The sequence below is a fragment of the Aspergillus aculeatinus genome (assembly GCF_003184765.1).
Source record: "Aspergillus aculeatinus CBS 121060 unplaced genomic scaffold BO66scaffold_6, whole genome shotgun sequence".
In the NCBI taxonomy this organism is placed as follows: domain Eukaryota; kingdom Fungi; phylum Ascomycota; class Eurotiomycetes; order Eurotiales; family Aspergillaceae; genus Aspergillus; species Aspergillus aculeatinus.
In genome coordinates, this window is record NW_020291475.1 from 773,272 (window position 1) to 799,317 (window position 26,046).

The 26,046-nt window shown below is 54.3% G+C and overlaps 7 protein-coding genes across 7 annotated transcripts; 3 read left to right on the forward strand and 4 right to left on the reverse strand.

Moving 5' to 3' along the window:
* Nucleotides 1–233: 233 nt before the first annotated feature.
* Nucleotides 234–4,376, forward strand: BO66DRAFT_408681 (uncharacterized protein; the record flags this gene model as incomplete). Its single annotated transcript, XM_025649141.1, has 8 exons — nt 234–468; nt 525–1,201; nt 1,304–2,100; nt 2,150–2,822; nt 2,865–2,872; nt 2,993–3,329; nt 3,360–3,543; nt 3,871–4,376. The coding sequence occupies 8 exons, from the start codon at nt 234–236 to the stop codon at nt 4,374–4,376; spliced, it is 3,417 nt and encodes a 1,138-aa protein (XP_025507593.1).
* Nucleotides 4,377–6,370: 1,994 nt separating this feature from the next.
* Nucleotides 6,371–8,389, forward strand: BO66DRAFT_398616 (uncharacterized protein; the record flags this gene model as incomplete). The annotated part of the gene is made up of 5 exons (XM_025648653.1): nt 6,371–6,578; nt 6,634–7,677; nt 7,725–7,790; nt 7,841–7,980; nt 8,039–8,389. 5 exons carry the CDS (start codon nt 6,371–6,373, stop codon nt 8,387–8,389), a joined length of 1,809 nt encoding a protein of 602 aa, XP_025507594.1.
* Nucleotides 8,390–9,096: 707 nt separating this feature from the next.
* On the forward strand, nt 9,097–10,819 carry BO66DRAFT_342425 (RNA polymerase II-binding domain-containing protein; the record flags this gene model as incomplete). Its single annotated transcript, XM_025644464.1, has 2 exons — nt 9,097–9,255; nt 9,341–10,819. Coding segments are annotated over exons 1-2 (1,629 nt in total), but the record flags the coding sequence as incomplete, so codon positions are not given.
* A 494-nt stretch (nt 10,820–11,313) lies between these two features.
* On the reverse strand, nt 11,314–12,862 carry BO66DRAFT_435247 (hydrophobin family protein; the record flags this gene model as incomplete). The annotated part of the gene is made up of 3 exons (XM_025650832.1): nt 11,314–11,604; nt 11,665–11,738; nt 12,091–12,862. 3 exons carry the CDS (start codon nt 12,860–12,862, stop codon nt 11,314–11,316), a joined length of 1,137 nt encoding a protein of 378 aa, XP_025507596.1.
* Nucleotides 12,863–14,013: 1,151 nt separating this feature from the next.
* On the reverse strand, nt 14,014–14,477 carry BO66DRAFT_398619 (uncharacterized protein; the record flags this gene model as incomplete). Its single annotated transcript, XM_025648654.1, has 2 exons — nt 14,014–14,350; nt 14,467–14,477. 2 exons carry the CDS (start codon nt 14,475–14,477, stop codon nt 14,014–14,016), a joined length of 348 nt encoding a protein of 115 aa, XP_025507597.1.
* A 4,737-nt stretch (nt 14,478–19,214) lies between these two features.
* On the reverse strand, nt 19,215–20,451 carry BO66DRAFT_388892 (emp24/gp25L/p24 family protein). Its single transcript, XM_025646666.1, has 4 exons — nt 20,218–20,451; nt 19,966–20,154; nt 19,514–19,793; nt 19,215–19,437 (listed from the first exon to the last, which is right to left on the reverse strand). The coding sequence occupies exons 1-4, from the start codon at nt 20,368–20,370 to the stop codon at nt 19,427–19,429; spliced, it is 633 nt and encodes a 210-aa protein (XP_025507598.1). The 5' UTR covers nt 20,371–20,451; the 3' UTR covers nt 19,215–19,426.
* A 219-nt stretch (nt 20,452–20,670) lies between these two features.
* BO66DRAFT_388893 (ubiquitin-specific protease UBP15) lies at nt 20,671–25,401 on the reverse strand. The gene is made up of 11 exons (XM_025646667.1): nt 25,015–25,401; nt 24,762–24,882; nt 24,453–24,597; nt 24,220–24,377; nt 23,974–24,163; nt 23,812–23,920; nt 22,808–23,756; nt 21,623–22,758; nt 21,260–21,568; nt 21,085–21,211; nt 20,671–21,031 (listed from the first exon to the last, which is right to left on the reverse strand). The coding sequence occupies exons 1-11, from the start codon at nt 25,021–25,023 to the stop codon at nt 20,922–20,924; spliced, it is 3,363 nt and encodes a 1,120-aa protein (XP_025507599.1). The 5' UTR covers nt 25,024–25,401; the 3' UTR covers nt 20,671–20,921.
* Between the last annotated feature and the right edge of the window lie 645 nt (nt 25,402–26,046).

The following is a 26,046-nucleotide window of genomic DNA, read 5'->3' on the forward strand; positions in this document are numbered from 1 at the left end:
GCAATCTCAATCCCTGTCTGATGATGCCACTCATGACTCTCGGCTTTTAGGCTCTGGTTTGAACTACATAGCTCTTGAACGAAGGGAACACTCGACTGAATGACTGCCGAATACGCAATCTAGTCGACTAATGGAAAATGTCGAGGTATGCCTGTTGAAGAGTGTGCATCGACACCCTGGGTCGACAGGCAATAGTCCGCCTCCCGATACAGATCCGACTCAAGGGCACTGAAATGGCGACAATCCCTAGGATTCACCGTCATCATGACTACACAATCGCGTGGATCTCTGCACTTCCCTTGGAGATGGCGGCTGCAGCCGCAATGCTTGACGAGAGACATCCAGACTTGCCAACTGATCTGAGTGACAATAATAGCTATATCTTCGGCAGCATACACGGGCATAATGTTGTCATTGTATGCCTTCCCGCCGGTGTATATGGCACAACATCAGCCGCAGTCATCGCCAGTCAGGTTCAATTTACCTTCAGATCGATACGGTCGGCTTGATGGTCGGCATCGGAGGTGCAACTCCATCACAAGGCGACATCCGGCTTGGCGATGTGGTGGTCAGCCAGCCAACGAGGGACTATGGCGGGATCGTGCAGTACGACTACGGAAAGACTTTAAGCAACAACCGCTTTGAAAGAACTGGCATGCTTAACAAACCACCGTCGGTACTTTTGACTGCGGTCTCCAAATTGCAGGCGGAGCACATGGTGAGACCAAGCAATATCCCCACCATATTGTCTGAGATGGTATGCAGGTACCCGAAAATGAAAGACAAATTCACCTACCGTGGTGCAGAGCAAGACGTGCTGTTTGAGCCTGACTATGATCATGAAGACTCTGGGATAACCTGCGCGAACTGTGATTTCAGGAGAAGGGAAACCCGACCCGATCGAGGTTATGATGTCCCCGTGGTTCATTACGGCCTTATTGCTTCCGCAAACCAGGTAATGAAGAATGGTCGTATAAGAGATCAACTAGCGAACGAATTTGGTATTCTCTGCTTCGAGATGGAAGCAGCTGGCTTGATGGACAACTTCCCTTGCTTGGTGATCCGAGGGATCTGTGACTATGCAGACTCTCATAAAAATAAGCAGTGGCAAGAGTATGCAGCTGCCACAGCGGCAGCATATACCAAGGAGCTTCTGTCCATGATTCATACCAAGCAACTGGTTGACATGCCATCACCTCATGTGGATTCGAAGCTGGCTCAATATGGTCTCATGGCTCCAAACGGGTCGGAAACATCTGCAGGCGAAATAAGCAAGAAAAGTCTACACACGGACATCGGACAGCTACTAGAGCGGATCTCGAACTATGACCATGATAAGGTTCACCAAAGACTTGCCTACAAGCGCCTTCCTGGAACAACCCAGTGGTTCTTGAACCATGCGACATATAAAGCATGGCTTACAAGGTTGGATCAGTCCAGCCTCTGGTGTTCGGGGAAAATTGGTTCAGGTAAAACTATCATCGCGGCTTCCGTCGTTGAGGCTGTCAAGTATCGCGCACTTGGGAACTCCAGTTGCCAGTGTCCTACAGTAATTTTCTATTGTGAGAACAAGCATTCTGGCTCGTTACAGGCTTCCTATATTCTCGCCAGTCTAATCAAGCAATTAGCTCAGCTCTTGTACGAGTCGCATCAGGTCTTTCCGCCAGATGTCGCTCATGAGCTGGAGCGTTTTTTTGGAAGAGACCGAAGGGTACCAGACTATGATGACCTGCGAGAAATCTTCAACCTTCTGTTCTCATACATGCCAAACACAATCTACGTTCTTGACGGACTCGATGCACTAGAACAGCAAGAATGCCAGAAAATGTTGCTTCTAATTCGAGCAACCTTCAGTTCTGCCAGCCCACCTAATGGATCGAAGATTATGTTGCTGAGCAGGAATCACGTACCAGGTTACGTGAACATTGCTACATTTATGCCGTGGGCTCTCCGAATCTCAACATTCAATCACGTTACCCAGGATATCGAATTCTATATCAAAGCCAGCATTGATGACAAGTCTATGCTTAGAAAGCTTACCAGTGATTGTTCCTTACTGGAAGAGATCAAACGCGTGCTTCTCACTGAGGCCTCAGGAATGTATGTCGGAAACCCTACAAATTCGACGTATGTAAACTGACTTGAGCAGGTTTCTATGGGTTTACCTTGTTCTCGAGATCTTGTGGTCGACATGCTTCACTGATGCAGAGGTGCGCTCCGCCTTGCGTCGGCTTCCTAAGGGTTTGAAGGAAACGTATAGACTGTGTACTCAGCGAATTGCGTCTGATCCCAGGGCTGCGAAGGTTCTTAAATGGGTCAGCTTTGCTACCAGACCATTGCATATCGATGAACTGAAGGAAGCAGTAGCCTTTGATCTCCATGATACTCGCTGGGATCACGAGAAAGTACCCCAGGACGAATTTGTGCTCGGCTGCTGCGCTAATCTCGTGGTTCAGGACCCTACTGATGGCTGTGTTCGCTTCGCGCACTCGTCGGTCAAAAAGTTCCTTCTGAGTCATCGAGCCGACCATGAGACCAGATATCTGGAGAGCGAGGCGCGAGGAAACCTCCAGTGTGGGGAGTTCTGTGTTGCTTATCTTTCTTTCTCCAACTTTAGCTTACAGGTTGAGACGCAAGGACGGGATCACAACTCAACAGGCTTGACAGTAGTCTCGCCAGCTTTGCTTGCTGGTGAAGCGATGAAGTCCTCCTTGTTCTCTCTTTTTCGTGCGCCGAAGATTCAGAAGGCTTCGATCAAACTACCCATTCGCCCGGTCTGTACGGACTCACCTGGGGAGCAATTCAAATTCCTCGATTACGCTGTATCTAATTGGGCATTGCAGACGAGAGACATAACACCTAAGTCTCCGGTGTGGGAGAGCTTCACGCGGCTTGCGACATGTTTCAATGAAACTTGGAATTTTCATCCCTGGGTGGCGGGTGGACGCTCACGCCACTCGTTTCTCCATGGCCTGCTTGGGTGGGCTGTCAGAGAACAACATATTCCTCTTCTTCGGATCGTTATGTCGTATAAAGAGGAGCTCGCCAAGATATGCAACCTTCCCCTTATTGGGGAGAGCCTTCCAGCTCTGCACTTTGCGTCAAGGTTCGGTTTTACTTCGATTGTGAGGCGCTTGCTGAATTTATGCGAAATCAACTTGCCTGATCTTGAAGGCTATACACCACTCCATCACGCGGCTGAGAAGGGCCACCCGGCTGTGGTGTCAACGCTTCTGAGAGAGAAGAGTATTGCCATCAATAGCAAATCTCGAATACAGGCTACACCCCTCTGGTTGGCAGCGCGGAACGGACACTTAGATGTGTTGAAGGTATTAATCCGACAGGGTGGAGACACCGAGGCAAGAAGTATCGACGGCCAAGCACCGATCTCCATAGCGAGGCAAAATAGGCATGAGAAAGTGGTAAACTTACTTTTCGGAAAAGGGTCTACGATTCTGTTTGTCAGGAAGTCATTGGCCGAGATCGCTTCTGAATGGGAGCTTGGACATGTGACCGATGATGACGCAATTCGGAAGTTCGAGCGTGAGTTCGAGAACGAGATCACCTTACTAGGAGAGGCCGAGTTAGCTGATAGGGTCGGACAGCCACGCAAATCCGGCCGTCTACCGAACGGAGAGCTCTCCCCTTCATTCTTATTGTTCAATGTGGAGCTTCCAAATGTGGATCGGCTCATGCTGAGTCTCCTCACGTTGAAATGGACTGTGGGTGGTGATTACTCCTCCTTCACAAAGCACCAGCTAGAAAGCGTACGTTTAACGAAAGAGTCCTTCGAGACGCTTCAAACATGGGTCGCCCAAGTCTTGAGACCTTCCAATCAATCAATGGTCTTGATCTTGTTGGTTGTGATAGAACATCTGAGCCAAGAGTCAGACACACCGCAGGCTGTGAAACTGAGAGAGAACCGGATTTGGAAAACCAACTTGGAGGAGAAAGCGTGCGCGCCCCTCTTGAAGCGATTTCGGAAACACGAAGCAGAATTGCGAAAAGCGCTGAATGTTCGTAAAAAGATTGACATCGCTGAGGTGGTCCGAGGCCAGGTCGCTCTAGAATCTCTGCAACAACTTTCATCAAGTCACCAGCACCTGTTCCAACTGAACTATCTCGGGTATGTGCTCTACAAAGCTGGAGCAGCCGCCTATACCAACAGTTATGGTTGGCCGGGGCTGACCGAATCTGTTCTTGTCCTGTGTATGGAAAGCCTGCCGGTGTTTCTGGGTATCATGTCTGGCGAAATCGCCGTGTCTGCTGGGTTTAGGCAGCTTGCCGATGTCAGGAATAGGTTGCTTGTTGCGGGCTCCGGTGCAGCCGAGTCGTTTTGGGACCGTAGTCATTTTGTCCAGCAGGGACCATCTTAGAGTGGATGGGATGGCCTGCATACGACTCTAGTTCATGTTATAAGGGAGGTGTTATTGAAGAAATGGGTGACTGCTGTTCACAGGTACGCACGAACCAGAGGGTTACATGAACACTCTTCTATCGCGGGTGGCTGCCAGCATTGGCCGAAATATATACAACCATGGCTCACCTTATTTCCCCTTCGTGATCAGAACCAAACACAACAGATTGATTCTCTACGCAGTCGGGTCGAGGTAATTTCATTCTTATATCTAATGAAGTTTCACGTTCCTGAAATCAGCATTATAGACACTATAGACACTATGGACTACACTCCAGTGCGGCGTATCTCCTCTCAGCCCGCTTCTCATTTTCTGTCCACCACCACATTGCATCCGCTTAATATGTTCTTCATGACTACTAATAGATACAGTGAACTGTGCTTTCGGAGAGGGAGACTGGCTCGGAGTAAATACAAGTAAGATGATATTCAGGTAACCCCCACAAGGCCGGGCGGTCGGGCCATAAACAAACAAACCGACCGCCAGCCGGACTTCGCCTACTACACCACCACTGCTCAATATTGTACCGGCAATGCCCCTTTCCACCACAGACTTTACCAGCAAATCCCTGCAAGTGAAGTGTCGATCTAACGCAATTTCCCCAGTTTGGCCCCCAGAGGCTCAAACACTGGTTCATCATGAGCCACTCTGGCCAAAAGGCACCGTTTCCGCGTGGGGGCCACCTCCTAATGCAGGGGGTCGAGCCAGAGCTCCACGGTAACTTTTCCGCATTTTGTCTTCACTGAACGAGAACAAGGACTAACAATTTTCTAGGGTCTTTGGTACTGCATGCATGACTTCTAGGAAGCAAGAAGAGAATTCGGGCAACTCAAAGGCACTGACGAGAACGGTGCCGTTGCACGATTAACCCATCTATGCCGCAGATAAGCAGGAACCCGTTCGGCCCGCCAGTTGATATCGTGTAATGGATGTGCTACTCAGCCTCATGTCAACTTTTCTTGGTGGCAGGATCGTCGCCCGGCTAAGACACAGCCATGGCCTTCGGACCGTGAGAAACCCTGCCCACCACGACTCAATCGCTCCACGGCTCCATCGCGTTTGTTCCTATTCGCATCAGATCCCTGAGCGGCAATCATGCTCATTTCATACAGACCGTACGGGATAATGTTCAAGCCCGAGTGAAAAGGTCTGGGCAATGCCGCTGTTGATAGAAGCGAATTGCTGGTGGGGCGAGGGTGCATGGATCCGAGCCAAGCATTTCCTGAGCCTATCCCATGGATTAGAATGCTTGACCTGTGTTGGTATATACCCCATCCATCCTACCGTGACGGCAAGCAGGGGCCTTGAAACAACTCTAAGATTGTTGTGGGAAGGGTCCTTCCCTTTCAGCTGGACGATGCGGTCTTTTCGCTCTGTCAGCACCAGGCACAATTCTGCGCCAAGAAAGGTACACGATCTCTGTATGGCACCGCGCAAGCCAGACGGCTGCTCTGCATCCCAAATTGGAGAAACACGAGGATTCAAGGTCTATGTGCTTGGGGGATTGCGGGCGAAGGCTGCTATGATGGGTCTCAGCGAAGCCCTATGCAGCCGCCCCCAACTTGGCTGGGAGCGAGAGCTATCGCCGGTTGGCTCCCCCATGACTGCGCCCCTTGGGAGCTGCATTTTGCAGTCTGAGTCTAGAATATTACTCTTTGCGGACAGATGATCGTCTAATGAAAGGAGCAAAGTGAGCCGGGCTGACATGAGACCACCAAAAGATCCTGAACGGATGAACTTGGGGGCCAACAGTGTGGCCTGGTTTAAAAGACCAGCAGATGTCGGCGGATTCAGAGATACTCACGCAAATCATCACCTTCTCTCTCTCAGTCACTCTTTCTTGTCCACCGCGACAGTCGTTCTTTTTCCATCACGATAGTGATACACGCTCTTTCGGGATTGTCCCTCTTCATTCGTTCATTTCGACTATCGACCTGGTTGTCATAATCAAAATGGTCAAACTTCTCCAAAACGGTCTGACATCGGGCCTCATGGCCTACGCCTTGTACCAGCAAGCTCTGGCTGTGGAATTGGCCGAGATCGACTCGTACGAGACGACGACCACCAACACCGAGGTGAAGATCGCGGTGTCGGGGTCCACTACTACAACTTCCACCTCTTCCTTGGATCTCCAGGACCAGCACTCATTCTACTGGGGTGGTAAGCTTGAGAGATTATGATCTTGCATGTCCAATGGCTAATACGGATTGACTAGGCGGCGAGACCGACATCCTGGGAAACTTCACAGTGGGTATGCTGGAGGATTATGAGAGTATCCTCGCCATGGAAGCGTTCAAGGATTTGGTTCAGAACGTCACCTGCACCAACGGCACCAGCGCCAGCGTGACCGTTGCATTCCAGGACTCGACCTCATACTCTTATGCCAAGAACGCCTGGAACTGGGTCAACGACGACGATGCTCACTATGTCATGCTGGTGGCCGGTGCTGGCCAATGTGGCTGGAACACCATCCGACAGCCGTTCATCATGACTGGGGCCAGCTTCCGCGACAACGTCAACACTGCCCGGTTCACCGGCAACGTGACCGAGTGGGAGGATTCCGTGCGCAACTACGCCATCAAGATCGGCAAGCCCACCACGGACTCGCAGATTGCCATTGCGAAACGCGGCGTCACCAAGAGAAAGCGCGGTGAAAGCACCAGCGACAAGACCATTGACATCGCCAAGGACTTCTCCTTCAGTGACAAATCCCTGTTCGACAAGGACGGCGTCTCGCTGTCGGCGGGATGCTCGACCTGCAAGACCGAGGGAGAGTTCGACCTGGTCTTCGAGTACACCAGCGGTGCCAGCGGCCTGTGGAACGTCATCACCGGCAGCGAGAAGGCCACGGCCACCTTGTCGCCCAAGGGCGTCTCCGCGTACATCGAGCCGCAGGTCAAGCTGGGCGGAAACCTGACCAAGTCGGAGGCGGACGAAGTCGACCTGGTCACGATCCCCATTGACGGCATCAGCATCGCCAAGATTGCCACGATCGGCCCCATGGTCAAAGTCGCCCTCGGGTGGTCGATCGGCCCGATCGACGGAGAAGCCACTATCGGCATGGGGGTGGAGATCGATCTCAAGGACTCCGCCACCGCGGAGCTGACCTTCGACGAGGGCTCCAAGAACGCCGTCAGCTTCACGCAGAGCGGCTGGTCTCCCACCGTCACCACCACGGACATCTCCCTCGATGCCAAGCTGGAGGCCAACGTCGAGATCTACGGCAAGGTGTCCGTGGAGCTGGAGCTCGAGATCTTCAGTAAGTCAGTCCTGCCAGGAAGACCATTCAAAGCTAACGCGCAGAAGAATATGGCTGGGAGGCCGGGATCTACATGCAGCCCTACGTCGGTGCCGACCTGGCCCTTGAGGCTTGTGAGTCCCCCTGTCCAACAGATAGTGTGCTGGTGCTGACTGAAATCCAGCCAACAAAGCCGCCTGCTCCAAGGACGGCTCCGAGTACCACTACGCGGTCGAGATTACTCCGTCCGCGGGTGTCAACCTCGTTGCCGACGTCGCGAGCGCAAGCGACGAAGCGAACCCGATCAGCACCTGGAACATCGCGGTAAGTGTGCCCGATGCCTGGCAGAGAGGTAACCTGCCTTACTGATAATCCCATCAAGTCCATCGCCACCACGCTGTCCGAGCAATGCTTCGGCTTCGACAAGATCACCTCCACCACGACCACGACGACAACCACCAAATCCACGACGGAGAGCAGCTCGAAGACGACCGGCTCCAGCTCCAGCTCCAAGCAGTCCGGCTCCTCCTCCCACGTCGCCAGCTCCTCGGCCACCTCCAAGGCCACCTCCAAGGCGCACCCCAGCAGCGGCTCGGCCCACGCCACGTCCACCGCGGCCGCGTCCAAGACCTCCGCTCACGCGTCCAGCCACACCCCCACCATCACCGCCTCTCCCTCGCACAAGGCCCGCCGCAACATCATCGGCGGTCACGGCCGCCGCCGACAGTACTAAATGTGGAGGGGTTGACCCGCGAAGATAGAAGGTGATTGGATTCGGTTTATGTGACGATAGTAATTTCGCTTCTCGGCCGCTTTTTGGTGGCATGTATATTTTGGCTTATTGATGATGCACGTTATGTATACGAGTTGAATAGTTAGTCGGTTGTGTATGTTGTGTATGTTGTGTCGGACTCGACCTGTGTATGAAGTAAATTTTTATCAGGCCAGCCTCTATTGAAGTGACCCTTTATTAGAGAAAACCTCTAGCAAAATGACTCTTTCTTCGAACGAATCTCTATCGAAGTGACCCTTCATCAAACCAAACCTATAACGAAGTGACTCTTTCTTCGGACGAGTCTCTATCGAAGCTACTCTTTATTAAACCAACCCTCTCCAAAGCAACCCCTCATATTAGACATGAAACCAGTTGATATAACTGTTAACATCGGTGATCGCAGTTGCCCACCCAATAGTTAGTAAAAAGCACAATAGTCAGTAATTGCCACTGGCCCACAAGAGGACTTCCATGACTCGTAGTGGCAGTTATCAGTATTCCCTACTAGAACTACTTTAAGCCTGGACATAACCCCAGTTGCATCCCTCTGTAACCACACTAGGGCGGACGGGATCACGTGCAGCCGGTGGTTTCCCGCCGCCGCCGAGCGTCGGGCAAGGCGGCCGCTCTCACTTCCTCCTCACCTCACCAACAACACCCCCACACCCAAAGCGATGGCATCCCATCAACTTGCCATCGCGAAGGCCTCCTTCTCCGCGGGGCTGCTGCGCCCCGACCCAACCTCTGTGCCCCGCGACGCCATCACCGCATTCCACACCTCGCTCGACCGGGCGCTGTCGCAATGCACCCCGGCAAACATCCAGGTTTGAGCCGCCGTCGCCGCCTCTCGCCCTTGCTTAACCACCTCAAGACATACTAAATCACGATGTTTTCTCCCGCTCATTCTAGGCCTGCAAGACCTGGCTCATCGACCACCAAGTGGTCTCCTCGTCCAATCGCGTCGGCGTGTGGGCCAAGTACCTGGTCGCGCTGTCGGCCTCATTTGAAGATGCAGCGGCCGCGGCCGCGGCACCACCACCACCATCCAAAAAAACCTCGGCGAAACGCAAACGCCTCCACATCCTCTACCTCTTGAACGACCTCTTCCACCACACCAAATACCACCTCCCGACGACCGCCGCCTTCGCGACGCTGACGGGCGCCCTGCAGCCGCACGTCGTGGACCTCCTCGGCGCCGCCGCCGCCTACTCCCGCGAGCAGCACCCGAAACACCACCGCCGGCTGGACGAGCTCCTCGACATCTGGGGCCAGCACGGCTACTACGCGGCCGACTACGTGCACAAGCTCCGCGAGGTCGTGCAGAACGCGGCGCTGTCCGGCCCCGTCAAGACCTCGCTGATCGTCGAGGAGAGCCTCGCCGTCGCCGAGAAGGAGCTTTCCTCGTTGCAGCAACACCAGAAGACCGTGCCGTTTGTCATGCCGGCCACGCATGGCGATCCCGCCACCCCGTGGTATGACCTGCCCGCCGGCAATCTGATCCCGCACATCATCCCGGACGAGGCGGTGCCGCTGCGCGGGGACACCATCCGGCCGTTGCAGTTTCTGGCGGGCCCCGCCGACGGGAAGTTGGTGGCCGCGTTGAAGCGGTTTCTGGGCGAGGTGGACGGGATCTACGCGGGGGCCGCGGACGAGGCGGTCGAGCACGAGGAGGACGAGGTCGTGGATCTGGATGAGCTGGGCCAGCTCGTCGTGCGCGAGAGCTTGAGTGGCGAGATCGTCAAGGGCGAGACGTATTATGGCTGGTCGAGGGGGTTCTGTCAGCAGATGAAGAAACGGGCCAAGAAGGGGAAGGAGGAGCGCAGTCGCAGCCGCAGCCGCAGCCGCAGCAGGAGCAGGAGCACACGCAGTCGCAGTCGCAGTCGGGGCTCGTATCACAAGCGACGCTACAGCGAGAGCGAGAGCGAGGCGGGCGGACGATGGAGAGGCGACAGCCGGTCGCCGCGCAGACGACGCTACGAGTCGCGGCCCCGGTCCCGGTCCACGAGGTCGCGATCTCCCCCGCCGCGTGGAGGAGCGTGGCAGCAGCCGAGGGAGCGGTCCCGGTCGTATTCTCCCCAGCCGGCGCCGGCGGGCTATCGTGCTCCTGCCTCGAATCCGTACGCCAATGCCCCCCCTCCCCCCCCTCCGTCGCTCCTTCCGCCGACACCACATGCCCTTCCGCCCGCTCCTCTCCATCCATCCATGGGCTATCCCCCGCCGCCGCCTTCCTCCTACCAGGCCGCACTCCCCCCGGGTCTCCCCCACGCTCCTCCTCCGCCTCCCCCAAACTACCAGGGCCCCTGGCCGCCCCCGCCGCCCCCAATGCCCTTCCCGCACCCGCACCAGCCCTCCCACTTCCCACCGCCATATCAACAGGGCCCCCCTGGCCAGCCCCCGGCAGCCGCGCAATACCACCACCCGCCGGGCCAGTACCAGCCACAACCACAACCCGGCCACGGCCACGGCCCCTACGCCGCCCAGCAGATGCCCCGGGGCTCATACCACTTCCCCCCGCCCCACCCATCGCACGCCCACGCCCATGGCCACGGCCGGGGCTGGCAGCAGTACCCACGCGGTCGCTAGGTCGTTGACAGTCCATAGAGCGGTAGATAGAGACTATTCACAATGCACCCAGCCAACAAAGAATCCATTACTGTTCAAATAACATACATATAACCATACAAAACAATCCGCCCACCACACATCTCATGCTAGAGTAGAGTATACCGTCCCGGGGGAGAACCCCCGGACCCCCCTTCTTTTCAGCTCCCCAGTAACAGCAATCCAGAGTACTGGATATACCCCGGACCCCCCTTTTTTTCAAAATTTGCAACTCCCTACCCTCAATCCTGAAGACTGGGTTCTTTCCCATCCCGAAAACACTAATTCGGCCCCCCACCCAACCCAACAACACTCCCCTTCCGCCCGAACACCCCCGCCCCCCCCTCCAGCAGCTCGCCCAGCCCCAGATCCAGCTCCGGCAACGCAGGCAGGCCCCGCGCCCTCTTCGCCGGCGCCGGCGCCGCACTCGGCAACGAACTCGGAGCGGGCGAAGCAGCAGCAGCAGCAGCAGCGGCAGCAGCAGCGTCCGCGGCGTCATCGTCCGCCTTGTCGACCATGGCCTGGTCCCAGGTCGTGCAGGCTGTTTTGAGGGTCTGTTGGGACGTTGTTTGCTGTTTACCACATTTGTTAGCTTGGGGTTGGGGATGGGAAGGGGCGGAGGGGGTACGTACGCCGGGGACGCCCTCGCAGCACATGACGGAGTCGAAGCAGCTGGCGTTGGGGTCGGAGTTGGCCATTCCGGTGCCTATTCATTCCAGAGATTCCGTTGTTAGTATACACGCAACACTTGATAGCCCCAGCACATGGGATTTGAGGGGCACCAGGGAGCTGAAAGAAGGGGGGTCCCAGGGGTCCTCCCTCTCAACTCTTTCCTGTTACTCTCCCCGAGTGTACAGGAGTGAGGGTACCAGGGAGCTGAAAGAAAGGGGGGTCCGGGGGTTCTCCCCCGGCAACACCCTTTCCTCCAGGATTTAAGAATGAGGAGTACCAGGGAGCTGAAAAGAAGGGGGGTCCGGGGGTTCTCCCCCGGGACGGTAAACCTCCCAGTCCTTAGGATAAGGGTGTTTAGGGGGGGTGGGTGGGGATGGGTAACGTACACTCCAAAGCGAGGAGACTGGAGACGTCGACGCCGGCCAGGTAGGGGACGAGCTCGCCGAGGGGCTGCAGGACGGAGTCGGCGACGGCCTCGATGCTCTGGCAGCACTGCTTGGAGGGGCGGCCGGTGGGGCAGGTCTGGGTGGTGCCGGGGTTCTGGGTGGCGTTGGGGTTGGGGATGAGGGCGATGGCGGTGGCTAGGGCTGAGGGGGGGTCTTCGTTGTTGTTGTTGTTGTTGTTGTTGTTGTTGTCGTCGGGGTGGGAGTTGTTCTTGGGGTTGGGGTTGGGTTTGTCGGTAGTGGTGGTTGGGGTGGGGGTATCTGTGGATTTGTTCTTGTCGTCCTTGTCCTCGTCTTCGGGGCCGGGGCTGGGGCTGGGGATGGGGTTGGGGTCGATATCTTCTGCTTCTGCTTCTGCTTCTGCTTCTGCTTCTGCTTCTGCTTCTGGGCTGGTGGTGCTGGTGGTATGGTCCGGTGTTGCGGGCTTGGTTCTGGTGCTGGTGCGTGTGCTGGTGCTGGTGCGTGTGCTGGTCGGGGCAGAGTGTGCCTGGTGAGTTTGGGTTTGTGTCTGCGGCCGCATGTTCTGCAGGACGTGGTTCTTGACGGCTTCGCCTTGGTCTTGGGCTTGGGCGTGGCCCTGGCCTTGACCCTCACCCTGGTCCTGGGTCTGGGTCAACGCATCCGAGTCCGGGTCATCGTGGAGTTGCGCTGGGTGAGGCGTGAAGGGAATGGCGAGCACGAGCGGCGTGATGAGCAGCAGGGTGGAGAGTTTCATGGTTCTGTTTTTCGTCTTTTATGTTTTCGATTATGGGGTGATTAGGGCATGTAAAGAAGAAGTGCTAGTGCCAGTGCCGGTCAAAAGAGTGTATAGGGTGGGAATTCAGAAACCACTAAAGGATTGAATGGAGTTGGTCGACAGGGTTCTGGTCTGGCGGTCGTGCTGGGCGTGGGCGTCGGGGTTTTCAAGGGATGATGGTGGCGTTATTTGTATAAGACATGGCTTGTTGGTTGTCTGGCTTCGCAATGTAGGTAGCCAGGGCTGTCGAATTCCTCCCTTGGTGGACTGGCTTGGGCCGGCAGGGACGCGACTTGGTTTGTTAGGGTTGTTGTTTGGAATGTGCTGGTGTGGAATGTTGGGCCTTGGTTAAATCCTGGAAGAGTGGTAAAGGACCGGACGGTTGTCAGTAGATTCATGATCGGAATGGTTAGCTGGTGCTGGAGTTTAACATTAATTATATGGTGACTGCAAGAAAGGGGGTGGATGCAAGGACAGACTGCCACCCAAATTCATATCACTAAAAATTGTACTGTAGGACCAGTCCTAGCTGCAAAAACATACAAGATAACTACAAGCTTCACGCCGACCGAGTCAACTACCCAGTAACAAATCATTCGACTCTGCATTCACTGCTGCAGCATCATTATCTCAAAAGAGCGACAATGGTCGGGGCAGAAAATAAACACAACGTGTCTATCCAGGAATGCAAAACCAAATGCAAACCTCAGTGACAGCAACCATCTCTGCAGCGAGATACATGACATACAGAAAAGTGCACTAAGTCGATAGTCCGATGGTAAAGCAAGTCCATTCGATTCGAGGTATCAATCAAATACAAAAACAGAAACACGGGTCATAATTGTCAAGCCTCAAGCCCGAGAAATCGCCCTTCTATCGTGCGCAATGCGTGTCGCTCGGCATTGCTTCGCTTCGCTTCTAAATCAAGGCGTTCTCGCTAATCCAGTAATTCGAAACGCCTGGGAGGTCCCAGCAGCCACTGACCCCCCAAAGCACACCAACTCAAATCCTTTTCATTATACGTTCACTCGTATAGGCTGGTTGCACCAAACTTAAGTCAAGGCTCAGCCTCGACCTGTTCATGCTGGTCCCAGCTTAGACGAGTCCGCGCCGGCCCCGCGGCGCGACGATTAGGCACGATGAGACCCCGCCGAAGTGGAAGTCGGTCCAGCCGCTTGACGGGCCAGCACGCCGCTGGTCGAGGTGCCGCTGTTGCCACTGGTCTGACTGCTGCGGCTGCTCCGGCTCGGGAACGAGCCCTTGTCGTCGTCGAACTCGGCGAAGTCCGCCATCCGGCGTTGCGTGTATTCGAGCATGACTCGGTTGTAGTCCTCCACCGAGCTATGGGGGTCGGTGGTCCGGTGACTGTGGATGCGGTAGTCGCCGGGAGGACGGCAGGCCTCGCCTCCAGTGGGAGGCATCGAGTGGTACTGATCTTCATGCATCGAGGTGGCCATATTATCTTGTCTATCGCCATCAGGTTAGCGGTACGTCCTCACTATCACACCGTACACTTCTACAATGCGTGTCGTTGGACCATCAATGTCACGGCATCCCGAACACGCAAAGGAGCAAACACATACAGAAAGGGCATGTTGTGGATAGAACCGAATGCTGAGCCTCACCTTTGGCAGACCGTAGCGGAAGTAGGCTTGGATTGGGAATGAAGAATACAATAGACAAAGAAGATTCGTGAAAGCCCAGGTAGGACTAGTTCATCTCAATAGAGGATAGATTTGTCCAAGGTGCGAGGACAGGGCACAATATATGCGGCGGGAAACACAATCGGACCGAATGAGATCACAACAACAATCATGACGGTGGTCCATCAATGTGCATGCCGTGACAGTAGGTTCCAAACTGTCGTCTGCATGATGGCCCACATCAAAACGGAAGTACCCACCAACCCATGCCCACGGATGAGGTTATGCTCTCGCCCTTGAGGGGGCGTATGACATCACGACAGCCAATGAGGAGGCGCGCCTAGCATACACTGAGATTCAGCCAAAAAAAAAAAAAAAAAGAAATCGGCGCCCCTTCCCCAGCAGAGTCCCTTAATTCATCGGTACGGGCTTGCGGCGGCGGCGACTAGGGCGGCGTCCGTCCTACATCAGAGAGGATGCTGATCGGAAATAACCGTACTCCACTGGCTCGAGGGTCGGCGTTCCCCCCGGATGGACCACGGTCCACCCTCTCGAGGAGCAGAATGAGGTCACTGGTGGAATGCGACTGGCTCATCTGCGATACATGGCGTTGTGAGATCGCCAGCTAACTTTTCTGGTGGTCGCTGCTGCGGCGCACCGTCCCTGCAGATCGACGCTGCAACGGGGGGGCGGGAAGGGTGGCTGCCCGTAAGCGATTTGACGACATGGGCGTCAGGGTGTGAGCTCGTAGGAGTCGAATGTTTGACAGCGGGCTGGTGTGGCCAGGGGAATGAAGAAAGATTTGGAACACGATGTGTCATAGCCGGAGCTAGCACAGGAAATGGGGGCGATCAGAATTCACTAGATTCACTAGTGTATGCAGCGGGGGGTGAAGCCATCCATCCCCCGAAGACCAAGCGCTGTCGGTCGTCTGCAGGCAAGAATGGCCTCCGATCGGGGGGTGGTGCTGGGTGTGCTGGAGGTGCTGGGTGTGCTGGGGGTGCTGGGGAAGGATCCCAGTTGGGGAGTGATCAACAGTTCGAAGAATCAGTGATGATGGGCTCTGAACTCATGGGTGAGATTTCGAAGAGTTCGATTGCTTCTGATTCGTCCCTGGGCACGGATGTCTCCAGCGAAGGCCCGTGGATGGATTCTGCTAGTGAGAGAGGTAGAGTTTGAAGCTTGTAGTGGAAATGGTTGAATGGTTGAAGACTGCAACTGCAAAAGGTGGATTGTCGGGAAGATGCCGGCTCCAGTGCCTGAGGCCGCCATCCTGACGTCACGGGCTGTGCCACCGAGTCATGGATGGAGTCGCATTATTGCCTTCATAGTTGTTCCTCTACACGACCGTCCCTGTTGCTGGAGAAACTCATCAAAACAACCCGTTATGCTGCGTTCAATTCTCATCAGCGAAGACACGATTTTCCTTTTCTTCTCGAGTGAATGCGACGAGAATGAGGGCAGGGAAGCAAGCCCAACACTGACCATGGGCGCCATGGGCACTATGGGCACTATGGGCGGGGGGCTTGCATGGAACTATTTTTCCGGCGCAGTGGCTAGTCGCCCACTACGTAGTAGTCAGTAGTTACTCTCAACGACAGAAACATCTCCATCTACTCATGCATAAACAATGGCTCAACGGACGATGCAACTAGTACAACTCAGCACAGCAAAGCAATGGCCATACTGCTATGTAAAAACTGCATTTTGTCACCGATTGACCTGCGCATAACTTATCCGCTTGATTGCCCACACGTTGTCGATCCACCTCCAGCAAACGAGGTGGATCGATCTCTTCCCTTCCCCCAATGGCCCCAACTCCACGACCTCCAACCACCACGACGTCCAAAAGGCCAACTGGCCTCGGAGTACACGCGAGTGCAATCGTGGTTCTTTGCTCACGGTCCACGTCGCTCATGTTTCAGTGATCCAGGCAACCGAGACCCGAGGCTTTCACGGAATAGCATCAATGCTACAGTGGATCGAACCCCTGCCCTAACATCCGCTTGGGACTTGCATCGTACCAACAACTGAATCAGACTTCAGATGGCGTAAAGCATCGACGACAGTAGCACGCGCTTTGACACGCTGCAGACAGATACAGTGACTTTCCATGGACATCAAACCGACGATCATCCACTTCAAAACCAAGTCCCCCCGAGCCATTGGCATGTTCTAGAACCGCTAACGGTTTCGCGCTGCTTGCCATTGCCCTATGAAGTCAGCGGAAAGAAGCTGCCCGGAGCACTTCTTCCATACCATCCAGAAACAAACTGCAAAAGTTCCAAGACCAATAACCACGATAACCAGACAGTAAGTAAGAGTAGCATCTTTACATCCCATTATTGGTGAGTGAATCATTGGTTGTGGGCGGGAAACCGCCGAAGGGGGCGATGGATGAGGCTGGCAGGGAGGGCTACGAGATGATATCACCCCATTCGCCTCCCCTCCCCGACCAGGTCCAGATCACCATCACAACTACATCGTCATTATCTTCACATCTGTGTTTCCTCTCTCACACAGCAACGAGGAACAATTTCATTTTTGCTTTTTGCAACCGCTCGGTACTCAATACCCATAACCCCTCGACCCTCGAACGTCATACCCCATAGTCCCAAGAACTCGTGAAACCGGCACCCCCTTCCATTCGCATTCGCCCCATGATGCGACTTGCGCAACGCACGACTGTCATCCGGTAACTGACCCCTGGTCAATGCAGTGCGGCTCTTCCAACTTTCTTTCATTTTAGGGGCAGGTAGGTAGGTAGTCTCGGCCGGGGAGGTGTCGCCCTCCCACCTGCAAGAACCCATGACGCCACGCTTCTCGGCTCCGAATCACGTTGATCCTGGCCGGCCACTGTTCAAACACTTTGATATTGCTGATACTCCAATAACAATACAAATAAGGTCAGGTATGTGGTTGACCTTCTCTTCTCCCGCTGTTTTGCCATCGACCTTGGCATCGCATCGACATCGCAGTCCCGATCTCCCTTTGGCATACATACCCATACCCTATATTTTCCATGTTCAATAAGGCATGCAATGACGAGATGGCAAACCAATGTAGCTAGGACGAGTAGATATGCTACCGCCATCACTCAATTGACTAGCAGGTCGGACTGCAAAAGTGTGGACAGTACCTAAAGCAGAACAGATAGAGGGGGGCTGGGCTATAGTTATGACGGAGATGGCGAGGAACATCGTCGTCATCGCCGTCGCCGTCGCCGTCGCCGTCCTGCCCTGTCACGAAGGATATGGATGCAGGCCCCGTCATGTTGTCCTCATACTACAGTCGCAGTCCCTCTGAAGGGCTTTTTAACCAGAATCAAGAGTGAGGCAGATATGGTCTGCCCTTCCAACCTAGTAGACACTATAGCTCGATATTATCCCCGTGGACTCTACTAGTTCCCACTTTCTCTGATAATGGATACTATTTTGCATAGAACAAGAGGTTCTATTGCCCCAGAGACACGCGTTAGCACCATGTCCAACACATTCGAAGCAGTAACAGTCATAAACATGCACCCATCCACCGCCTCACTCTCCCAGTTTTACTCACTCCCTCCCTCACTCACCCACACCCTCCGACCTCGAGTCCCCTCCTGATACCCCAACCCGAACCCAAACCCAGAGGAAGAAACAGCTATACCTAGCCGTGCTATGCCTACTAGGTAACCTTGCCTACTTCCTCCATTCAACCCAGATAGATACCCTACCCAGCACCCCCTTCCTCCCCATCCCCCGCCTCAACTCACCCTACGTCCCTGACCCCTGACCCATGACGTCCATTCATTCCCAGAAGGGAAGGAAACAATCAATCCCAGAAATGACGACGACCCGGGATGGCGAATAAGCAAGAACCGGCAGGCGAAAATTAGCCACAACGCTCCTCTCCCCTCCTCTCCCCTCTCCTCCTCCTCCCTGCGCCCATTACCCTGGGAGGTACACACAGCACCCTGCTCTGCCCTGCCCTGCCCTGCCCTGTTTCCCCATCCCATCCCATCCCATCCCATCCATCCGCACAAGACAATCCAGAACAACCATACAAGCAGCCAACCAACCAAACCGACACCCATATTCTTAAACCAAACCAAATCAACCCAACCCAAAGACAGAGAAGCCAGCAAGTAATCCAGCAGAAAGACCCACATGGCGAGCGACTCCATCCATCGCCCCAACCAACCCAACCCCTCGGATTTCAGGTAGTTAGTAACCTGCCACTTGCAAGGCAGGGCCATATACCTACTACCCTACCCACATCATCAGATCAGGATCTGTGAAAAGAAGACCTGCCCGTGATTGTAGCAATCGAAAAGCAGGTAAGAATGGCCGAACGAATCGAATCGAATCGAATCAAGAACCCAGTTGCCTGCCTGCCTGCCTGCCTGCCTGCCTGCGTCAGATACTCCCATTATCCATTCCAGCAGTCACTAAGAAGCAAAAACAAGTATTGTTCCATCCATCCATATCCTCAGAAGCAAGTATCGTTCCATCCATCCACATCCTAGAAAAAGTAACGTATGTGCATAGTAAATAGTAAATGTATACCCGGAACCCAAACCCAAACCCAAACCCCAAACCCCACCGAAGAAACAAACCAAAACATCACCAAGAAGAAGTATGACACCCACTAACCGAGACACTGAAGAGGATGAACCTGGAAGCAGGAAGCAGGATACGATGTTCCGTAAGACCAAGAGATTTCAATTCAATTGGGGAACTGCCTGAGTTCGAACGGGTGATATGAGTAGGATGCGTTAGGTTAGGTTAGGGTAGCAGCGCAAGCAACAACACAAAAACTCTACACGAGTAATCCGAACCCATTCAATTCTCTTCTGTCCATAACAACAACAAACAACAAAAATTTATCAAAGATACTTTGGAACATCATCAAATCCAGATCAAACATACCCTAAACCCAAAGTAATCATATTAGCACCACACCCAAACAAGGACACCAGGAAGACAAATCCGGGGGGGAAACGTACCCTTCCGCGCCCCCTGGAAAAAGAACCGCACCACAAACACCTGCAGCGCGGCCATGGACACCATCATCAGGCCCTCGATGACACTGAAGTTAAAGATCCGGCGCTCCGTGCTGCGCACCGTGCTGAAGTTGCGGTTCTCGCGCGTCCGGAAGTACTTCTGGTTGCGCGAGATGGTCGACAGCTGCGCCGACAGCTTGAAGATCGACTCCTCCAGCGCCGAGGCTTGCTCGGGGCTGGCGCCCTGCCGGGAGGGGAGCTGTGCGCGTTCCTCGTTTTCGACCTGCCCCCCTCTCTCCCAATCAGTTTCTGCTGTAGCTTGGATGCAATTTTGGGAATTGGGGACCGCAAGTAGGGATGTGTAATGGTGAAGAAGAAGAAACGATGCACCGCATCACCGTAGCATTCCCCCCCTCCCCAATCCGAACACATTTCAACGGGAAAAAAAAACGTACCGCGATCTCGAAATCCACCATCTTCTCCGCGAACGTCGACATCTCATTGTTGAAGCAGAACCGGTACTCGCCGATGCTCTGCGCCGTGAACACAAAGTCGCCCTGGCGTTCCTTGGTCCCCTCCAGGATCACCTTGTCGCCGGGCCCGATCACCGAGTAGTCGACATCGAAGGAGCCGCCGGATTGGACCTATCCCCACCATCACACCGTCAGTACACGCTTCTAGCCCTGACTGAAGGGGGGAAAGCTCACCGCAAAATAGAAAGCGAGCTTGACGTTCTTCTGGTCCACATAGCTGTGGAAACAGGCCTTCTCGTTGGCCTCGAGGCGGTAGGTCAGCGCGGTGGCCGCCACCGAGGAGATCAAGGTGGCCCACAGGCCGAGGACGAGGACTGCGAAGCGCATGGTGAATGCAGAGGATAAAGTGTCGACTTTCTGTCGCGGGGAGACCGACGGAACGAAGACAGACAACAGACAACAGACAACAGACGGAGGAAGTTCTGGCCAGCTGTGACTTTGGCCCGCGTGCATGTTTGATTGTGTTTGCACCCCTTACCGCGCCCGCCCCCTTAGACTAGCCCTCCCAACCGCGGGTGGACCCTTAACCTAATTCATACGGTACCTCAACATACACAGTACATCCTGCAACTACTACTACATTCACTACTACAGTACACACATCGAATGTTAAATGCATACAATTGTCAATTAAGTCATACATAACTCATCTCGCACGCAAGAGCCACCAGGCAATGGCTGCTATAACTGCTAGGCCCGCCCTCTACAAAACACTAGTTGTAGACAACAAGACCGCCACCGCACACCCAGTCCGTAGCATATAACATAAAGAGTTACTACTCTCTTCGCAACCAGGTCTGCTGGTCAGGCATCTGATCGCAAGTCTGTCCAGCAATATCGGGCGAATACAAACACAACCGTCAAAACAAGCCCTATATCTATCGAATGAAGAATGACTCGCTCCGGCTCCAAAAGCTGCGGTTCTTATTTACATGGTCAAGACCCAGAAGGTCGTCCGAGTCGCCGATGATGTCGGAAAGGATATCATCTGCAAGTCCTCATTAGCCAGGGCCCTCCGTGATCCAGAAAACTATCACTCACCGTCTTCAAGGTATTGTACTTTGGTGTACATGTTCTGAGGCACAGCAAACTTGATTTTCTCAAACTGCTTGCCCTTGATCCCCGTTCGCTTCGATAGGCGCTCCTTGGTCTGCTTGAAGATTTCGCCCTGAAAGGTGTGAGCACGTGGTAGTCGCAGAGACAGAGTCGAACTTACAGGCTTCATGACAAACTTAAAGGGCACACCATGCGGTCGGCTGACGTCACGGTCGAAGTTGAACACATTAATCGTCCGCTCACCCTCTTGCATGCTGAGCTCCTCTTCGGGGTATTTCTCGGCATAGAGCGTCACGAATTCGTTGATGCCCGCAATCTTCGAGTCGGGCTGGAACTCCCGGTAGATCTTGCCGCCATGGGACTCATACACCCGGATGTCTGCATTGTCTTCCAGGTTGGCCTTCTTCTGCACACCGGCAATGACGTCGGCAATGGTCCCATCCCGGGGAACAAGAACCTCCACAACTTGCTGTACAGACGGTTAGTCATCGTCTTGACTTTCAACCAACTCGTTCAGACGTACCTCTTTCGTGATACCTTCCGGTAGCCACGTGACCTTGAGACAAGTCTTCGACTCGTAATCGCTCAGGCTTGTTTCCAGCACCTCGTAATACAGGGCGTCCTGGCGATGCATGCTGTAGCCATAGGTGGACATTTGCCCACTCAGGATGTGGTACAGAGTTTGGTTGTTCTGGTTAGGGTTCCGCTTGATGAACTGTTTGGGCTTGCCGGTGCTGGCGAGGACCGGCGCAAAGCGAATGTGTGTGGGCTCCACATTCAGATGCTCGCCGACCTTCTTCGAGAACTGATCATAGGTCATCTTCCGGCTCAGAGTGAGGTTGAATTCTTCGCCCTCCTCCGACTTGAGCGGAGCAAAAGTAACGGTGATCTTGTTCAGTAGGTAGTCGTAAAACTGCTTCGCATCGGTGTACAGGGCGGTCGCCGGCAATTCAGACTCCTTGATCTGTTTCTGGAAGGTGATAATGTCACCATCCTGAATCTCCGACTGCTGGAAGGTTTGCTTCGGCTTCATGACATCAATCATATTATGCTTGATCTCCTCGTATAGCATGAATTCAGTGCCGGCGGGCCAGCCCATGCGTTCGAGAATGACAGGAGCAAGCTCGCTCACTTTTTGCGTCCTGCGGACATAAACGGGACCCACGCCGGTGAGGGTTTGCGAGGGAGCATCGAAGTGCTTGAGGAAGACCAGTATCGATTCTTTGCCATCAGGCCAAGCCACGGTTCCGTCGGCCGATGGCTTGCCAACCTCCATGTACACCTTGAAGGGATTCCCTTTGGTGCTGAAACGGTTGTAGGCGTCCTCAAGAGTCATTTTAGGATCCGGGATGACTTGGTCAGGGCGGGTGGTCTTGTTCTGGCGGTTCACCATGACCCAGAAGCGGATGTGGCTAGGATTGAGGCCCCTCTCTTCGGCAAGCTGCTCTGCAAATTCACCGACCTTCTGGGCCCGTAGTGCCTTGTACTGCGTCGGAACGGCAGGATCGCTGGCGGATAAGTCATTGCTGGTCAGATCAAATCCGTGATGAGACTGGAAAGATTCCTGCGTCAAGACTCCGACGTTGATGTACAGGTGGGCCTCCTCCCGCTCTTTCTTGCGACGAAGCTGCTCGGCCCGGTCCTCTACGAGACGCTTTTCTGTCGCGATGTTAGTGAGGCAATCGCCCAGAGCAGTTGATTGACGTACCGATATGAGAAGGGACATCCTCCTTGGTGATGGGCACAAGCACATCGTCCAGTCTGGTCTTACGGATGTAGACCAGCATGTAGGCGTTCATCGAGCGTTTCGTAGACAGGCCGCGAGTGTATGGTTGTCGGACTCCGGCCGCTCCGTTGGTCAGCTCATATTCGCCTCCGTAGTTCTCCTCAAGCACCTCCTTGTCCGTGGCCCGCGTCACGCGGTCATCGTCGAATTTGTACCAGAATCCGTCCTTGGTCGGCTTCAGGAAAGCGTAATAGTGGCCGGCATTGAGATCACCGCTGTGAACCAGCACACCGTGCAGCTCGTAGATCCAGGGCTCGGATTTGTCGGCATCGTTTGAAAGGTAGGGGGTGGCATCAAACTCCATAGGAAAGGCGTGACGGTCGTTAATCTTCATCATAGCATCGCGGTTGATGTCGTACTCGAAGCGCTTCAGATGAAGGTGCAAGACCGGGGGGAAGCTCTCGAAGATGACCCCCTTCTTGGCATCCTGTAGACCATACGGCTGACCCGCGTCGTACTTGTTCTCCCCTTCGAGGGTCTCGACTTGGATGTAGTCCTTGAAACTGTCATCGAGCGTCTTGTTGCCGCGGACGTTCAACTGGATATCCCAGAAATCTTCCACACGCGACGACTCGTAGTCAACGTCGATACAGGAGATGTAGGTCTTGGTTTTGCCCACGAAGAGTTCGGGTAGCGCCTTCTCGGCCGGGGTGCCTTTCATCCTCTCCTCCAGTCTCTCCATGAGCTTCCGCGACAATTCCTGGACATCCTGCTGTTCGAAGATCTGCCTCGATTCCCATCCAAAAGATGCGGTCAGCTCCGTGGTGGACACCGAAGTCTCGCTGGTTTGGAGGTTGAAGAACAACCTCTGAAGCGTCCAAGCGCTATTGTCGCGCGAGGCTTCCGCCTCGGTTGGGATCTGGTAAACGGCCTTCCAAGCGGTCAGTCCGAAGCGGTGGCAACAACAAGCGGCGAGGACAGCGTACCTTGCGGAAACGGTTGGTGAAATAAAGAGACTGCAGAAGCGAATTGAGGTAGCATGTAGCACCTTGGTTCTTCAGACCCACCAGGCCAGTCTCCTTCTTCGAGTCGTAACTAGACACGGGGTTAGCGATGCGACTTCAGCGACTCGCCTTCGAACTGCATACTTCTGGAAGTTGTGCCATAAGACACCCGTCGGGTCCTTAACCACGCGCACGTAGGCTGTAATCTTGGCTTCGTCGTTCTGCACGAGGGGCACGCCACGGCCTTCCCACGGTCGGCTGAACAGCCGGTGCAGTTCGCAGAATCTGGTGAAGCCCCAATCTCCCTCCTCCGCATGGAACCGATGGGTCGCGACTATATCCCAATTAGTCCGAGAGAGCGAGCTCGTTGAGGAGGCAGAAGCGGCGTACCGTGATGAACGTAGATGGAGGGATCGTTCACATTGGACAGGACGAGTGCAAACTGCACACAGGCGTACCAGTTGGCCGGCGGTTCGCCGTCCCAAGCATGCTCCAGGTAAAAGGAGGCATGCTCCACATGGTTTCCGTAGGGGAAGAACAGGATTCGCCTGCGGAGAACAGCAAGTCAGAGTCGCTCTCAAGGGCGGTGATATTCCAACCAAGGGATCCGTCGGGGCACCCACCAAGGGAAGCCCGCGCACTGGAAGACCGGGCCGTGCTCCTTCTTCTTCAACTTCCGCCAATCCTGGATATGCCATGTGTGATAGGTCTCATCTTCGGTTTCCAGATCCGGATCTTTCGGGAAAATCCGAGCCATCATTGCTGCATCTGGTTGCGGAGAAAGGATCAGTTTCTCGGACGTGGAGGGGAGGGCTGCAGTTGTGCGGCGGCGAGCCGTCCCACGGCGGGGACTTTTGGGAAGTCGGGCCAAGTCCATCGCAAGACGGCAGGATGCGCACAACAACGATGGGGAGGTGTTATATGGGCCTTACGGTCATCTGCGGAGGGCTCCGACTCCGGTTCATCCGATCCGGAGCGGGAGACGACGACATCGTCGGTTCGATCCTGGTGATACTGCTCATATTCGTCGACGAGCATATCACTGTCGGCGGCCTGGAGACGTCGGGGAAAGGTTACAGGATCAGTACCAGTGATTTTTGCGAGGGGAGGGATGGGATGGAAAGGTGGCTAAGATCTCCGCGAAAAGTGGTTGGGAGGCGAGGGTGATTTGAGACCAGAACTTACGTTGTCCATGTGAGGTAAAAAGTGCGATCCACGCACTGAGATAGCGGGTCACTCTTTCTCGCGGACGATTACAAGGGAAGGAGATAACCCGTTGGGGTAAGAGCAGGGAGAATGGGGGGGAAGTGAGCAGTGAATAAAGGGAACTGAAGAGATGGGGGGGAGGTCGGAAAATCGGGCGAGCCAGTCCACAACTGGGGGTGAAGAATGAATGAATAAAGATTGACCAGGAAGTGAGAGGAGGCAGAGGAAGAAGCAGAAACAGAAGCTGATCCGTCTGGGCTGGAGCCGACTTGGAGGCAGTCCACAGGCAGTGGGATTTGAAGCTAGTGGCGGAGTTGCCAAAACCCAATAATAACGGCCATGCGGGACACTGCACCAGCTCTTTAATATTATTAAGATGATCTTCTCTTTTTTGTGTCTTTCGACTGGGTTCGCAGATGAATCCAGTGAGTGTGGGAGAGTGTGTGGTTCGATGGACACCGGACACCTTACTCCGTAGTCAGTTACTGTAGTTAGCAGCAATTACAAAGATCTTTTACGGTCGCAGGCGCCAATTTCCTTGCTTGCTACTTGATCAGTGTTTGTTCTCTTCGTTCCATCCTAGTGTATGTTTCACTGGACTTTTTGGTGCTAGAGATGCATAATGACGGTGTCTCAGCAGCCGGGGTTAAGTTACTGGGTTTACTTAATCTTTCATAGTAGGCGGCAAGGCAACAGTAGGTACTAGGTAGCATTGATGGGGCAATCCTCAACCGGTCTCTTCATCTTATCTTCTACTCACTTTCTTTTTTTTTTCTTGCTGCTGTCATTGCTTTCCGTAGACCTACCAAGGAGAATCACTCATAGTTCGAGGAGACATCGTGGTCAGGGTTATGGGAGAATCGGCTACGGAGTACGGAGTAGACGAGCCACATACCGAACCGTGATATCACCGCCTTTTCTGCAATGCTGAGTAGTTCAGATCCGAGGCAGGCTGCAAGGTCGATGTATGGATGAGGCTGAGAGAGAGGATGGAGATGAATGGTCTGGATT

Excerpts from the sequence above, each read along its gene's own strand:
- BO66DRAFT_388892 (XM_025646666.1), bottom strand. The coding sequence starts at position 20,370 with ATGCGCTTCGCAGTCCTCGTCCTCGGCCTGTGGGCCACCTTGATCTCC. Across the intron at positions 20,155-20,217 it reads AGCTCGCTTTCTATTTTGCG|GTCCAATCCGGCGGCTCCTT; the intron begins GTGAGCTTTCCC and ends TGGTGGGGATAG. Across the intron at positions 19,794-19,965 it reads TGGTGGATTTCGAGATCGCG|GTCGAAAACGAGGAACGCGC; the intron begins GTACGTTTTTTT and ends AGAGGGGGGCAG.
- BO66DRAFT_388893 (XM_025646667.1), bottom strand. Across the intron at positions 24,378-24,452 it reads CAGTGCGCGGGCTTCCCTTG|GCGAATCCTGTTCTTCCCCT; the intron begins GTGGGTGCCCCG and ends TGTTCTCCGCAG. Across the intron at positions 22,759-22,807 it reads GGATGTCCCTTCTCATATCG|AAAAGCGTCTCGTAGAGGAC; the intron begins GTACGTCAATCA and ends ACATCGCGACAG.